Below are 16244 nucleotides of genomic sequence, written 5' to 3'. Positions count from 1 at the left end.
GTAGTTTTGTTTTGGGCTAAATTTCACTTTTATACTGAACTAGTTTAATTTTGTCTAATTTATCCTTAATCTATCAATCAAACCTATTGAGTACTTAAACTTTTCAAATTAGTATTTACTAGATTAATTCTCCGTTTATTTACTAGATGAAATACACTAATCTTTTTTAATATATATTTTTTCTAGATTATAAATTAAGGAATAATGTTCTAGAGTAAGTTTTTGCCTAAACTTTCATATATGCACTATGCACCTCATAGTCCGTGGGAAATTTTGTTGCTGTAGTCCTAACTTTAGTCTTACATGACAAACGTGGGACTAGTTAATTCTGCCGAACATGAGGCTCCACTTGTTCCTTGTACCACAGACAGGGATTATAATCCCACCATCAAACATGCTTACCGTTCCAAATGCTATCGAAATAATAAGATCCAATAGGATAAATACATGTTTATTAGATCCTGCTGTTGAAATGATAAGATCCAATAGGATAAATACATGTTTAGTAGATCTGGGAGTCGTACTACAACAGCCTTTTTTTTTTTTTTTTTTTAATCCGTACTACAACAGCCTAAAGTGAGGAAAAAAGAGCAAAAATAGGCTCATTAATAATTTAACACCCCTGAACTATTACTTTAACCCCTCATGTTCAAAATGTATCTCTTTGACCCCCCCTAAACTATGTTAGCATAACACTCTTACCCTTCTCTTATCAACCTCTTAGTGGTGTTTACGCTAGTGATTAACTTTTGCAGAATAATTTTTTTGTTTTGTCTTTATTCAATTTTTTTTTTGCATTTTTAGTTTTAGGCCAAACTTTTATGTGATATGAGTAAGGATGAGAGGAATCGGAAAAGTAAAAAATTATAACTTTAAACAAGTATTTTGAAAAATATTCAAGAAAAAGTCCAAAAACCTCCCTTTTAGCCATTCACACTCCATTTTTTGTTTTGAATTTACAACATTGTCCTTGCATATGTGAAGAAGTGTATTGAATAAAGGGTGAGATAGTAAATTCAAGTGGATAAAGACAAAAAAAGGGGTTTAAATTGTAAAAAATAGAGTGTGGAAATCAATTCCCTAACATTAAATGTAAAACTTTCGATTGTTTGAGCATGGAAGGAAGTTTGAAAGCTTTTTTCCCCCTAACTTGTGGTATTTTGAAAACTATAGGGAAAGAAAAAGAAGAAAATGGATTTATTAAGAAAATACCACATAGGAGAGAGTATTAAGGAAAAAGCTTGATTTTATTTTAGGAAACTAGGATTGTTTGGATGGTATTAAGAAGAATAATAATTGTTTTTTGAGTTGAATTTTTTTTTTTCAAAATCTTGATCGGAATAAGGCATTTAAATTTCTTTAGTGCATAGTATAAGGGGGATAGAGATAGATATAGATAACATAGATACATAGTATAGACAGATATTACCGTTACTTGTGATGCAAGCTTAACCTGAACATGCTTTTTCCTTTTGCTCCCACCTCTTCATTTATCACCCATTTCTAAGGTACGCAAATCTCTCTCTCTCTCTCTCTCTCTCTCTCTCTCTCTCTCTCTCTCTTCAATAGTAGTAGAATATAGAGTTTTTGTTTTCCTCCGTAATTTGTATTGTTGCGGTCACATATACTTCGATTGTTTATGTATGGTTTCAGTTATTAGGTTCAGAATTTTTAGGGTTTAATAATCGCTCCGTACGAATTTGGAATTCAAATGATTTGTTCGTGGTTGAGTTTGAGATCTAATCAGATACTCCAATTATGGCTCCTAAATCTGGTGTGAGAACCCTACCTGAATATTTGGTCGTTGAGGGTCGGATTGAGGAAGGGTTTTGCGTGGGGAGGGGGCAATGGCGGAACTAGTGGGTTCAGACGTGCTTGTTGACGGGGTTGGTGGTCACGGGGGTATAGGGGTCGGAATGGGGAGGTGGCCGACGTTGTGTTTGTGGGGTGGTGGTTTTGAGGTAGTTTGACGGAAAGATCCGAACGCCCGTCGTCCTATCCTGAGTAGACCTATAAGAGGAACCACCGTTAGTACCAACCAGCTGAAGTCCGCGGGAGGGCACTCCGATCAGTACGTCAGTCCTTGGAGAAGAAGATACCAGTGGAAAGTAGATCTCAGATTAGGAGTGGCGTATCTCCCTTAGGGGTTACCCTTATGCTTGTATCGAACAAATGTACTCTCTCCAAGCTACATGTACACGGCACGTGTGCCTGATATCAAGCGTGACCATGATAATACTTCAGCTGACTTCCATGTCCCTTCTCAGGTTGGGTGACCCTTCGGCCCAGCCCGACTCCAGGTAAATGGGTTCTGGGTGTACTTTGGGCCACACCAAACTGGTGGACCGTCAGCTCGGCGCATAAACGTTTGACCCAAATTCACACAAGACGGGGTTGGGCTATCCGCGACAATAAGCCCACGCCATGTCGGGTTTGGTCCACAACAGTGTTTGCGGAAGAGGGTTCGAAGAGGGAAATTGAATATATTGATGCTGAGGGAGCTGGGGATTATATCGAATTCTAACACTTTTTTGATAAGTAATCAACTGTATTGAAAGGGCATCAAAGGGATGCCACCCATTTACCAAATCTCGGGTTCTATACTGAAACTAGGGCTGAAGGTTCTGAGGAAACTGTGAGGCTGAAGGTTCTGGGGAAACTGTTTGGTGATTAGGTGTGAAGGTGAAAGAGGGTTTAGGGAGGGATATTGCATCTATGAATGGTGAGGGAATTGGGGCTTTGGGAGGTCAAGTCTCGGATTCTAATACTGACTGTGGGGCCGTTGAGTGAACAAATCCTTGTTGCTGCGGAGGAAGTTTCCACGAAGGAAAATGAGGGGGTTTTGGATAGAGGTGATCCTTTGGTTGGTGGAGGTGGTGTTGCCACTGAAGCAAGTTTTTTCGATAGTGAAGCTTAGAATTCTGCAATTGAGGCAGAGTTGGGAGTTTCTATTGCAAATTCAGGATTGCTGTGTGAACTGGTCCAGGTAGTTGTTGTAGAGAGAGTTGGGGTTAGTCTTGGTGAGGAGATTTTGGAGGGGGAATCAGTTAACGAGGGTGTGGAGGAAGGTATGAAGCCTGTTGAGGATAGAGGGTGGTGTGCTGGATCAGGTTGAATTGGTGTCGGAAAGTGGTGGTGTTTCGTAGGTGGAGTATGAAATCCTGGAATTGAAGATGCAGTTATATGTTGTTGGATCATTGTGCCTAAATGTTAGTGTGTTCCATGTCCAATTTGTGCATTGTGTTAGCATCATCATGTTTTTCAGTGTTCATTGTGCAAGTACCAAGTTTGCTTGAGTTTTTTTCTATATTTCTGTCTAAAGTTTTTGCAAAATTGTATCATGTTGTTCGTATTACTAATGTAGGGCTTTGGTCACAAAAACTTCTTAAAGACCAAAAAAGATGCGACTTGGAAGAGTAGTGTTTTTCTAATTCGTCAATGAAAGTAGGATAGATATCTGGGCTCTGTACTTTGTAAATGGAGCTGGTCCACGTGGATCACAGAAGAAATAGAGTCAACCATTCTTCAGTAAAGAGAGATGAAGTGTAGTTTTGCAAGCCTGTCTGAGGCAGGAAAAATACTACTCTCATTGTAGCACTCTTAAGCTCTTTCACTGCTCACCACCGTTGACCCATGTACCGCTCGGAGGAGAAATAAAAGAAAAAGCAAACCTATTGTGGATTCCTCCTCAATGTGTTTCTATTTCTCTGCAGGAGCCTTTTTATTTTGTTAAGGAAACCTTGCGTGTTTGTGGGAGTTATTTTATCTTCTCCAAATTTTAAGGATGGTAACACTTTGCAGGAGGTCATTTATCTGTGCAAATTTCCAAAATAATTCTGTCCCTCGTTGTGCTGAGAAGTACAATTATTGTGATATGTTATTGGTGTTGTATTTTGGTTAGTAGATTATTGCCTGATTCAAATTGGCTTCCGATTTCCTTTTTTCCCTTCAGATTGGAGAAGAGCTCGGACATATTTATGACTACATGGCTCCTTGTTTTCCTCCTAGGTTCATCCCCTGCTAAATCTACCATCTTTTACTTTTTTTAACTGCTCTTGTAGCTAAAGTATCCCTAGTTTGTCTTTTGTTAGAACGTGCTCATAGCTCTTATTATAACTGAATTTGAGGGAAATAATGACGAGAATTCTCCACAAGAAATTTATATTGTTAAGTTGATTCTTGTGGTTGCAGATATGAAATATTCCAGTTCCTAGTAAATCTTTATACTGAACGGTTCACTTAGTGGCTGAGACTGCTTAGTGATCGGGCAAACGATCTGAAAAATGTGGATAATTACAGGTATCATTTGTATATGAAATCTTCTGATATTGAAATATTGCCAACTTTCTTTAAGGATTTCAGCTTTGGCTATTGAACTGATAGCACTTTGCTATATGTGCATGCATAAGAAACTGCATGGGGATGTTAGTTTGGTTGATAGACATTTTTCGGCACAATTTCTAACAATTTAAGCTTATGGGACTAGTGATGAGTTAACATACTTAATGTAACGCCCCGATTTTTTAGAATGTTAAATAAATAAATTTAAAGCAAAGTTTAACATTTATTAAATAGAAAGGAATATAAAGCCATTACAAGCCAGATTATTCCCAAATTTATGTTACATTTATTTAAATAGATAGGGGAAGGGTACTAGGGTAAATTCTACTCTAGATCTGGACGTCCATCTTCTTCTGCATTATTCTGCTTAGCACCGAACTCCTCCAAATTATAAAATTTCCCTTGTTCGTCTCTAAACTCTCGCATAAAATGCCAGGGTCACAAAAGTAATATCGTGAGTAATTAAGTCCACTAGCTAACTCCTACCCCTATGCCCCATACAGTAACAAAAATAACATATAATAATTTATCATTTCTATAAAAAAAAAATTAGCATCACAAAATTAATCAAAGGTGTCAGTGTCTTTCAGAGTTATTGCAGCGTATCGTAAACCGTGTGATCATTTTCCAAGTATCGATTCCACTTTCCATTTTATTTTCTTGAGCATTGGTTCCGCTGACCATCTTTCAGGACCTATCGAGCTCTTAGGCTAAGTTCAGATTTTGCCACCCAAAAGCACTGATTCCGCTGACTATCTTTTTTAGGACCTACCGGGCTCTCAGTCTTTAATCATTTCCCATTTTAGAACGTATACACAACACTAGTTCCGCTGACCATTCTTTCAGAACCTGCCGGGCTCTTAGACCACACACGCACACCCGAGCCATGATTTCACCGATCATTATTTCAGGACTTACTGGGCTCTCATGCCCACACATTCAAGTAACCATTTCACATTCTGTTTCCTCATTTCTTTTTGTAAGTTAATTCTCGTTTCTCGTGTCTCGTAAACATGCATCATTTCCTCGCGTTCACATTATTCTTTCACAGCTTGCTAAAATCATGCGATAATAAAATAAAAAAAATAAAACTCCCTAGTCTCATGCATTTCTAATATTCCAAATTTACGGCAGAAATTATAACGGCATCTCGTTACCAACAAGAACATCTATACTGTCATGCAAACTTTTGCCTACTTCCAACATTTTTGCTTTTCCAATTAACAGTAATTTGTTATGCCACGTTTTAATCCCAGTAACCTAATTCTAAGTTATATCACAGTGCACTCCAGCAAGTCTAAGATTTTCTTTATTCAAACCAAATATCATTTCCTCGTTTTCTAGGAGATATAAATTCTATTTTTTTTACACGCAAATGCCGTACAAGCCAAAATTTGAAATTTAGACAAAAATTATAACGGTGATATGCTTAGGTAAATAGATAGGAGGTTTCTACCTTGCAATCATTTTGACGATAGTAATGTTATTCAACATTTAAATTCTAAAATCAATAAATTAACTTTAACATGCGATATCATAAAAATCTTAATTTCAATACTCAAACATATAGCACATCAACATTATACTTAGGCGAGTAGATTGGAGGTTTCTACCGTTCTTGGCGGTAGTACGGCTACGGTTACGTTGAATGAAAATGCAGGCGGAGTAACGTCGTTTCGGCTCAATCGAAAAATAAAAAGAAAGTAGTTTTCTATTTTCGGAAATACAGATACTTCTAGGAATTTTGAAAACCGAGGTCAAAGGGTGATTTTGAGTGGTGCAGAATAAGTGGCATGGAGGTGGTGATGTTGCACAAATTTCTCCTCTCCTCCTTTCAAACTTGCCGAACTCACTCTCACTATCTCTTTTCTCTCAAGATTTCTTAACAAATGAAACAAAGATGTGGAGATGTGAAGTGTGGAGGTGTCGGTGACATGAGAGAAATGGGGGAGTATTTATAGGCATTTGGACCTCTCTCTCTCCCCTCTCAATTCGGCGCTCGCGCGCGCTCTCTCTCTCTCTTCACCATTTAGTTCCTCAATTTAATTAGGGGATTTCAAAATACCAAAAATCTATCGAGGAATCTAATGAAAAATCCTAGAGTCCTAGAGAAAATCTAAGGTTTTTATGGCTAAGAATCAAGAGTACAAGATTTACATTTGTTCTTCCCCCATCTCTCTCTACCCTCTTTGCTAGTTCCTCTCACATGGGTATATAAATGCCTAAGATTCTAGGATCTTGTGTGAAGATCAAGTTGGCACAAAATCTCATGGGTTTTATGTGTAAGGCAAATCTAGAAAAATCCACATCAAATCTCTCTGTCAATCTCCAACAATAATTCCTTGATTTGAGGGAATCACAATCGTAGATTGCATTAAAATCTTGATCGTAGCTATATGAATCCAAAGTACAAGATTTTACAGAAGTAAAATCTTACAATATCTAATCCTCTACATCTCCCTCCCTGGCTTCTTCCTCTCTACATATATATACATATATCATAACTAGATTTCTAGGATCCTAATTAGATTTTGCATATCATAGCTGGATTTTCTAGGATTCCTTAAGATAACAATTATGACTCTCTCTTATCTATATTTATACACTATAATTATATTTGGATATCAATCTCTCTCACTTCTTAGGATTTGTACAAAAAAATCTAGGTTAGGGTTTGCATGTACATATATATATCTATATAGATTTACTTATTTACTCAATAGGGTTTTAGTATTTTCTTTTAAATAATTATATAAAAAAATCGAATCATTTACTAAAAGAATACTAAATTAACATCTAAATGAAAGAATTTCAATTAAAACATTTAATTTTATTATAAAAATTTAGGGTTGTTACAACTCAATGCGTTTTTCGTACCCATATTTGTATCATTGGTAATAGTACACTAGTTGCATCATTAATTTAGTAGATCTACATATTTCTACAGACTACCTATGGTAATTTGTTATGGATAAAACGTGCATGGAAGTTTATCAACAATTTAATTTGTAACTTTTTCTTTTTCCTTTTTCTGTTACTAAGAATTTTGTTTGAATGGAAGTAAGAAAATTTAATGGCATCGAGTGAGACTTACCTTGCCTATGAGTTTCTCACTTTGTGGGGTAGGGAGCTCCATTTTTCTTTGTTTTTTGTTCAAGTTGAACTTTCATTGTGACTTCTCTTGTCTACTCGAATTAGGTGACTGGTTGGGTGGTTCAATACCAAGATAATCTGATTGGACTTGGTGTTGATGAGTCCTTAGCTCAAGTTTGTTCTGAGAGCGGTGCAATGGATCCCCTAATGAACGCGTATGTTGAAAGAATGCAAGCTACAACAAGGGTACCTATATTTACTAGTATATGACATTGCTCAAACCACATACGTTTTTCCTTGACTTTTCCTCTCTTTCTGTTCTTAGAAATGGTATTTGAATATCTTCGAGGCCGATAAGGTACAGCCACCAAAGAAAACAGCAGATGGACAGCTTTATACACCTGCTGCAGTTGATTTGTTTAGGATTCTTGGCGAGCAAGTGCAACTTGTTCGGGAAATCAGCACTGACATCATGTTATACAGAGTTGCTTTGGCCATTATTCAGGCAAGTTCAGCTTTACAGTATAATTTTTAAAAACTGAGGCTGTCTTGTACTTCTGGTCATTTCGTGTCTTCTTTTTCCGTCATATAAAGATTGTGGGAGAAGAACTTTCTCAAATCACCAGCCTTTGTATAATCTCAAGTATGTTGATTTTTATGTCTTAAGTGCACTGAATGTGTAGCTCTTTATACTGTGTTGAGCCAGTAGCAAAAGGATTATAACATGTTGATGGATTATAACAAGAGATAATTTTGACATTTTCTCCTTTGTCAATGATGGGAAGCACTAATTGAGGATAAGTTGAGAAGATAGACTATAGTGGTTTGGTCACGACCAAAGAAGACCATGTAAATGTAAAGGAACAACACGTATTATGCAATCAAAATATGCTGTTGTGAAGGTGCTTCTAGAGTATTATGCAATCAGCACGTACCCTATTGGGAGGTTTTTTCCATAGAACAACTATGACACCAGTAGTGTTGTACAAGATAGAACTGGACAACTAGAGGCGACACATAAAAGAAAATGAGTGTGGCTCAAATGAGGATGTTAAGGTGCATGTGTGGTATGATGAGGAGAGAGAGAATTTTGAAATGTTCTCCTTTGTCAATGATAGGGGAAGCACTAATTGAGGATAAGTTGAGAAGATAGATTATAGTGGTTTGGTCACGATCAAAGAAGACCATGTAAATGTAAAGGAAAACAATATGATTACTGATTGTGATAGTGCCAAGCAGGGGAGGGGGCGGGGGCAACCTGACCTGGGATATTTTTTGAATATGACAGAGTAGAAAGGTGAAAAGGCATGTAGGTACCCGCAGTTGACTGAAACCCAAAGCTTTTATGGTTTGCTTTATTCATGTTATTTTGTAGCTATCCTTTGGTTTTTTTTTTTTCCTCTCATTTTCAATTTTCACTAGAGTAAAAGTTACACCATTAGGGAGATACCGGTTCTGTGGAATCAGGTATTTAGTAGGAATACTTCTAAAACCATGGTGTACTAGTGCGTGTAACGTGTTGGGTACCGGTGCTTTGCATGGTACTTCTACATGCCTACCGGGTACACTAAATACATCCCAAAATTTTGCTCTAGAGTTTTGTTGTACCCCAATATATACCCAATCCATATAATCCATAATAGTATTTTATTTTACATGGAGAAAAAGCTAACTTGACGAGAGGTTTGCTTCTATTAGAAAGCTTGTATGATTAAGATTTTGATCTATAGATTCTTTAGTTTAATTTCTGTAGACACCCTATTTTAGACTGTTAAGATTAGTTTACTTACGGTATTTGATTCCCCGATGATGACTAAGATCAAGAACACCCCGAGAATGTTAGTGTGTTTGAGCTTTGAGCGGATAAATCCATTTTGGACCCTTTAAACCAGAGCCAAAAAGCCTCAGCCAAAACCCTACTTGCATACGCTGGTGGAAAATTGGCGTACGCTTATCCATTGCCACGTGTCAGTCATTGGTCAACTTTGACCGGTTGACCAAGTTTGGAATGGCGTACGCAGTTTTGTTGGTGGCGTACGTAGGTCAAAGGTAGTCCCATCACCTTTATATGGCCACGTTCGCAAGACTTTTTGGCCACCCCAGTACACTGTTTGATTGTCTGAGAAGCGATCTCGGACAGGGGATGTTCCTTTCCCCTCTCTCCAACTCCCATCACCTTGTCTCATGCATTTAACGCATGGAGACTTTCACTCCAAAGCAACCAGCCCCATTTAGGTGGTTACACTCTCCATTCTCATCACCTTTCTCCTATATATACCCCCATGCATTCCCATTTCAAAGGGTTACCAACTTTAAGTGTTCAAGTTACATATCCAACTCCAAAAGCTTCTTGTTCATCCCTTTCTTCTCTTTGTAAGGCTTGACAAGAAACACTTCCATACTTTACTCCATTCCACATCCACCATCAAACAACCTTCAAGTTCAAAGCTCAAAAACACCTTTACAAACTCAAAAACCAAAGGTATACCACTTTTGATAACTCTCTGTTCTGATCCCTGAGGGGGGTTGGCAGGATCAAGGTTGGTAATCAATACCAGTCCTGACCCGAAAGCTAGCAAGGCTTCAAACCCGTAGTGGTTAGGACCAGTGTTCTAAAACAAGGAATTAATCGGCGATTAATTGCCGATTAATCGCTGGCAGGGCCTATCCGATTAGGTCCGACTAATGATTAATTACAGATTCCTAATAAATATGCATTGATTAATCGCTCGAAGGTGGCCGACCGCCCGACTAATGCCTAGCAACTTTTAGAACATTGGTTGGAACTGGCGCAAGCTAGTCCATTTTACGCGTACGCCAATCATGGCTGTATGTGCAGTACTGGCGTGGGGATCAGTGTCTAACTATTTTTGTGTCTTTTGTTCCATATATCACTGTGAAGCATGCCAAGAACCAGTTTACTGCTTTCCATAGTTAGAACTGTTAGTTTAACTTTCTCAATCTTCGTTTCTGCTGCTGTGGAACCCCTCTGGGGTCTTTCTGAACATGTCTAGAACCCAGAAAGTGCAAAGCCAAGCATTGGACAAGAGGTTATAACTGGCATACGGTAGCCTTCTACCAGCGTGCGCCAGTCAAATATAGTCCAGTGGCTGGTCCTTGTACGGCAAACTAGGTATTGGCCTTTGCTTTGTTTCCCACACTGTTTATGGGGTGTATTATTCTTTTGTGGCTTCGTAGCCCATTTTATCTGGTCATAACTGTATATTTCCTGTGTATAAAACTACTTGGTTTGTCTTGGGTGTGCACTGGTCATTTCCAGAGCCTAGAGGGTTGAGAATAAGAACTGTGGGCTTGAGCTTACTAGCGCACGCATGTCTGTTAGTGGCGTACACAAGTGAGATTAGCATTGAGTGACTTGATCAGTGTATTATGCTGGTTTCTTCCTGCGTACGTCACTCCGGGCCAATGTCCTCCAGTCTGTTTGAAGTTCCCACAGAAGTCTGTTTTCATCCTATACTGACTGTCTCAATAAGCAAGCATGCCATTTATCACATTCTGCCAACATATTACAGTTTTAAATCCCCTTAAACTGTTCCCCTGTCCTGATTGGCTAAAAAAATGATAAATAAAGAGAGAATCCAAACGTTTTACAAATGCCCGAGTAGAGACCGATCCCCGGATTGGGAGAGAGGGGTGCCTTAAAACCCTTTTCCTCTCGTAATTTGGCTCCTGAACCTCAGATATAAAATGTGACGACGGTCCAGTCTCCAAAACCTTTTCCAATCAAAATGTAAGAAACGTTTCAAGTTTGGTTCCTTGGGTGGTTTACCGCAAAACCCGAGTGGTGACTCTGAAATTGAGGCGTTTTGCCGCTCTTTTCCAAAAAGGGCGCACTTGATTTCATACAAATTTTTAGGGGCGTGTGCCCACAACTTCCAAACTCTGCTTTGTACCTTAAGTTTAGCATTAAGCAATGGTTTTCACAATAGATTCTTGGTCACACAAGTTTTTTTAACTATTTATTTTATTTTATGTGCATATGTTACATGTGATACATTCCTCTCAATATAGAAATAAATTTGTAATGGCTGTGCTCCAGCTGTTGCTGTACTCTATAAGGTTGTCATATCAATTGACCATATTGTACCCGTACCCGTACTAGTGCTTCATATGGAATAAAAAATCATACATGAATTCGAGTTGCTGTTAATATATCTATCATGGGCTATGCCACTTTTCATATCTACCTGCAGTTAAAAACACATGCCATCTGTTCAATATGGCATATCTTTAGGTGATGATTGATTTTCAAGCAGCTGAAAGGAAGAGACTTGAAGAACCAGCCTCTGAAATAGGTCTAAATAGGTCTAGAGCCCTTGTGTGCAATGGTATGCATGCTCATATGTTTTGTTCTTTTTTTCGAGTTACGGTCCTGCTATAGTTCACTAGTAACATCACACGTCAACAGATTAACAACAATTTCCGCTGCTATGATCTTGCCATGGAGTTGAGTAACAGCACTCTCGAAGCTCTTCCACAGAGCTATGCTGAACAGGTGATTTCATCTTAAAAGTCATATTTTTGTGACATTGGTTTGCTGCATCTCGCATTCTCTTCCTTTATCTCTTGCTAGAACATTGCTGGGCCTTCTCTCCACCTTCCTTCTTGTTTCTGATGTACTTCTTAAGATAATTCATGCATTAATGAAGGAGAACTTGTGTTCGTAGTGTTGGCATGAAAATGAGCAAGAGTTTGTGTTTAGGATTTCACTTCTCTAAGAACTGACAAAATGATTGGATCTTGCGGGCTGGACATGCGTTGCGTATCTCTCCCGCAAGGCAACTTTGTCTTTCTTTCTTCAAAATCAAATACTTATATTATGGGCCTGTGAACGCAGTTTTCCTATTCTATTTCTTTAATCAGTTATATTGGGGTAGTTTAGTGCTTTGGGTATTATTAGAGTGGCCGTATATAACCCCATCATTTGGGTTGTATTATTGATTTTTCATTAGCTATAGAACTTACCTTTTGTTTTCTCTGTGTGCAATTTAACGGGGTCTATGAAATGGGTTTGAGATTTCCCACAAAGAAAGGAGAAATCTAAGGGTGTTATAAGAGCACAAATATGGAGTCTTTTACTTTCTCTTCACCAATTTAATTTGACATAGTATGTTATTAGTTTTAGGCTAAGAAGCATAGATATGGACTCGAGACTCGAATACGACACCACACGGACACGCCGATACACTATTTTTCTAAAACAGTAGGACACGGACATGTTTTAGAAAAATTCTTGATGGACATGGTACTCAAGAAAATCTTAAAAAAATGAAGTGCATGGACACGGCTTGGAAATGGTACTCAAGAAAATCTTAAAAAATGAAGCTCGTGGACACGGCTTGGAAATGCAAAATCATCTTCCTAATATTTTTTGAAGGTAAAATTTTCATTTCTCTACAAAATTTGAGTGAACTTTAAGTATGTCCAATTTGTAGTAGATTGTGATGTCAAAGTTCAAAATTTTTATGATTACACGGTAGCTGGTTATTAAGAAGCGTCAATTACACGCCAATTTTTTAGTCATAGATGCCTAAAAAGTGTCGACACGCAAAAAGATTGTTGGACATGTGTCGGACTTGAGAATTCTTATTTCATAGTTATGGACACGAAAAAGAGCATTGGAGATGTGACGGAATGACACACACTTGTCTGTCTTTGGAGCGTCGTTTTTAGGTTTTAGGAAATTAGGCATTGAATAGTGTGGATCCTGGTTTGCTCTGTTTTGGAATTGATTTATTTATTTATCCCCAGATTATTTTTGAAGACACTTGCAAAGGTTTCCTAGAAGTTGCAAAGGTAAGTTGAATTTTACACCCTTCAATGTTCAGACAATGCTGCATGGTGCATGCTATTGCTTTGTTTTCTAGTACTCTATTCTGTAACCAGCTAATTTTGTGCACTAGATTATGTTCTTGCTTTCACTCCCATCTCTTTGATGGCAATGCTGAACCTACAAAATGATCTAGTCAATGTCCTTGATGGTAGGAAACTGTGCATCAAACTGTTAGTGTTATCTTTGAAGATCCAGGAGTTCAGGAATTACTCGTCAAGCTTTATCACAAAGGTAAATAAACATCAACACTCTACATTTCTCTCTTATGCAATAAATAAATATTACCACTACACTTTTTTCTCTCAAGTTCTCAAATATTACATCTTCAAGTTATTGGAATCAGCCAAACACATCGTGGTGTGTTGCATTCTCATGGTCATTGTATAAACTGATTTAATGATGACGTAGGCTCAGCCTCTTGGGCTGACCTTATGTGGGCACCCTCTTAAGTGCAATGGAGGTCACCAACCTAGGCTGAGGGCTTCTTGATGGCCCATTGACCCTGGAATTATGGCCATTTTCGAAAGGCTTAATTCCCATTCTTGTAATTTGTGCGTTGTATATACTACATGTTAACACCTATTTAAGATCAACATAGCGGTTGGTGGGCTGGTGGTAGGCAATCGATTTTTAATTTTGTAGTTGCATGGCTTCCAGTTACAATAGAAATTCAATTTTGTGGTTCTGAAGTGTTATTCTCCACCACCATAACACAGAAGTTATGTTGTATCTGAGTTGGATTTTATCTGCCGTATCTCCCAGAATGGTGTGAAGCACAGGTTACGGAGTACGTGTATCTCCCAGAATGGTGTGAAGCACAGGTTACGGAGTACGTGGTTGAAACATTTCGTGATTATTTTATAGAGATTAAAATGTGAGTTTATCTTCTTAAATATTCATAGAATACTGTCTGACGTACGGATATGCCAGAATTCCTTGTTCTATATGTTGCTCCACAAACAAAAGTTTATTTGCAATTGTTTCTGTTTTTTTTATTCAGGTACATTGAAGAAAGATCATTCAGGAGATTTGATGAATCTTGTCTGGAAGAAACTGTAGTTATTTATGTTGATCATCTGCTTACACAGGTTTCGTTTATTTGATACTATCCTCTAAGCGTGTATTCTCTACTAACAGCCTTTTCCTTTTGAGAAGTTTAGTATTAAATAATGCATGTTATTGTAGAAAAATTACATCAAGGAAGAAACTATTGAACGAATGAGACTGGATGAAGAAGTTATCATGGATTTTTTCAGGGAGTACATAACTGTTTCTGTAAGTTCTGTCCTTTGAACGCTGGTAACGTTCTAATACCGGTAAGTATTATTTCTTGATTTGTAGGGGCGCAAAAATGTTCAAAAATTTTAAAATAATATATTATGGGGCCTTGTTAAAAATCAGCTCCGACAAAATATCGGTAAATATTATTTCTTGATTTGTAGGGGCGTCCCTACAAATCAAGAAATAATACTTACCGATATTTGTTGGAGCTGATTTTTTACAGGGCCCTATAATATATTATTTTAAAATTTTTGAACATTTTTCTGTATTTTTTTGGGACCCGAGGTGGGCCATACAAAAAATTTAGTGGATGGTGTAGTGGCATACACTACCATCCATCCACTACACCATCCATTACATCTTTTGTGGAGCTCATTCTGGATTCCAAAAAAATACAGAAAAATGTCCATAAATTTTAGAATAATATTTTATGGGGCATTGGAAAAAATCAGCTCCAACGGATATCGATAAGTATTATTTCTTGATTTGTATGTAAACTCAGGGTGTGCTTGGAGTATTTATTTATTTAATATTGTCAGTGTTTTTCTGGTCGTGTTTTCAATTTCGGTAATGATACCCCCACCGCCACTCACCCACCGCATGCGCGTTGGGCCCATTCCGGCCACCGGACGGCCGATCCGAACCGTCCAAAAATTCTAAAAAAAAATTGAGTGGGCCTATGCAAAAATTAACGGCATCCGACGTGGGTAAGTGCTCGATCCGAACTTCCATTTGTTAACGGCTCGGATCATCTGATTTTTGGAAATTCGGATCGAGCACATACACATGTCGGATGCCGTTGATTCTTGCCTCGGGTCCATTTTTTTTTTTTTAGAATTTTTGGACGGCTCGGATCGGCCTTCCAGTGGCCGGAGTGGGCCCGGTGCGCGTGCGGTGGGTGAGTGGCGGTGGGTGTATCATTGTCCTTGAATTTGTTATCAGATTTGAATTAAATTTTTTAGATTAATCATTTGCCTTGACTGTCCTGTGGAATTTAAAAGTAATAAGTTATCACCAAAATTTGCGTAAAATTACCTAAAGACAATGAACAATGCAATACATCAGTTGCGAATAGTTAAAGCATAAACCGTTGAAATCAATGCGATTCAAAATTAAAGCCGAATATCAGAATAACGCTATTCGAAATTGAAGTAGAATTTCCAAACCAAAATTGTGCGTACAAATCTGGGAAAAAAAAATTGCTAAGACTTGACTTGGTCAACTTTGCATAGTTTGGATGGTGCTAGATTCCTCAATGATGATGGAGTGCAATTTTGTTCATCTTTCGTAAAAGAAGATAACTTAAGAGGGTGAACAAAACTCAACTCATGATGATGGAAAAGAAAGAGGTGTAGTAGATATTAGTCTTAGCTTCAAAAGTCACTAGAGCTCTTTTTCCACATGCCTTTTGAAAATAGCTATCCCATTACTACAAGGCTTTAACGCTCCGATTTTTTATGTACGGTATAGCACTTCTTGTTTTGAGTTACAAATTTGAGTCACAAAAATTTGTAATTGAACACCAAATAAATTATGTTAGCCCAAACATAATTCATAAATCACACCATAAAAATTTATAAATTAACACCTCAAAAATTCGTAAATAATGCCACCAAAATACTTAACTTTGAGCCGTCTTTTTTTTTTTTTTTTTTTAAAGCTTGCTCTGTCTTTC

At 37.8% G+C, this 16244-nt stretch overlaps 1 protein-coding gene across 1 annotated transcript; it reads left to right on the top strand.

Annotated features, from left to right (window-relative positions):
- Positions 1 to 7888: 7888 nt before the first annotated feature.
- LOC131327240 (exocyst complex component SEC6-like) lies at positions 7889 to 14596 on the top strand. Its single transcript, XM_058360296.1, has 8 exons — positions 7889 to 7939; positions 11690 to 11783; positions 11864 to 11950; positions 13207 to 13251; positions 13441 to 13519; positions 14051 to 14162; positions 14289 to 14376; positions 14474 to 14596. Exons 2-8 carry the CDS (start codon positions 11781 to 11783, stop codon positions 14579 to 14581), a joined length of 522 nt encoding a protein of 173 aa, XP_058216279.1. The 5' UTR covers positions 7889 to 7939; positions 11690 to 11780; the 3' UTR covers positions 14582 to 14596.
- Positions 14597 to 16244: the final 1648 nt, after the last annotated feature.

The sequence above is a fragment of the Rhododendron vialii genome, chromosome 5a, assembly GCF_030253575.1.
Source record: "Rhododendron vialii isolate Sample 1 chromosome 5a, ASM3025357v1".
NCBI classification, from domain to species: domain Eukaryota; kingdom Viridiplantae; phylum Streptophyta; class Magnoliopsida; order Ericales; family Ericaceae; genus Rhododendron; species Rhododendron vialii.
This window is presented reverse-complemented; position numbering and strand designations above follow the sequence as displayed.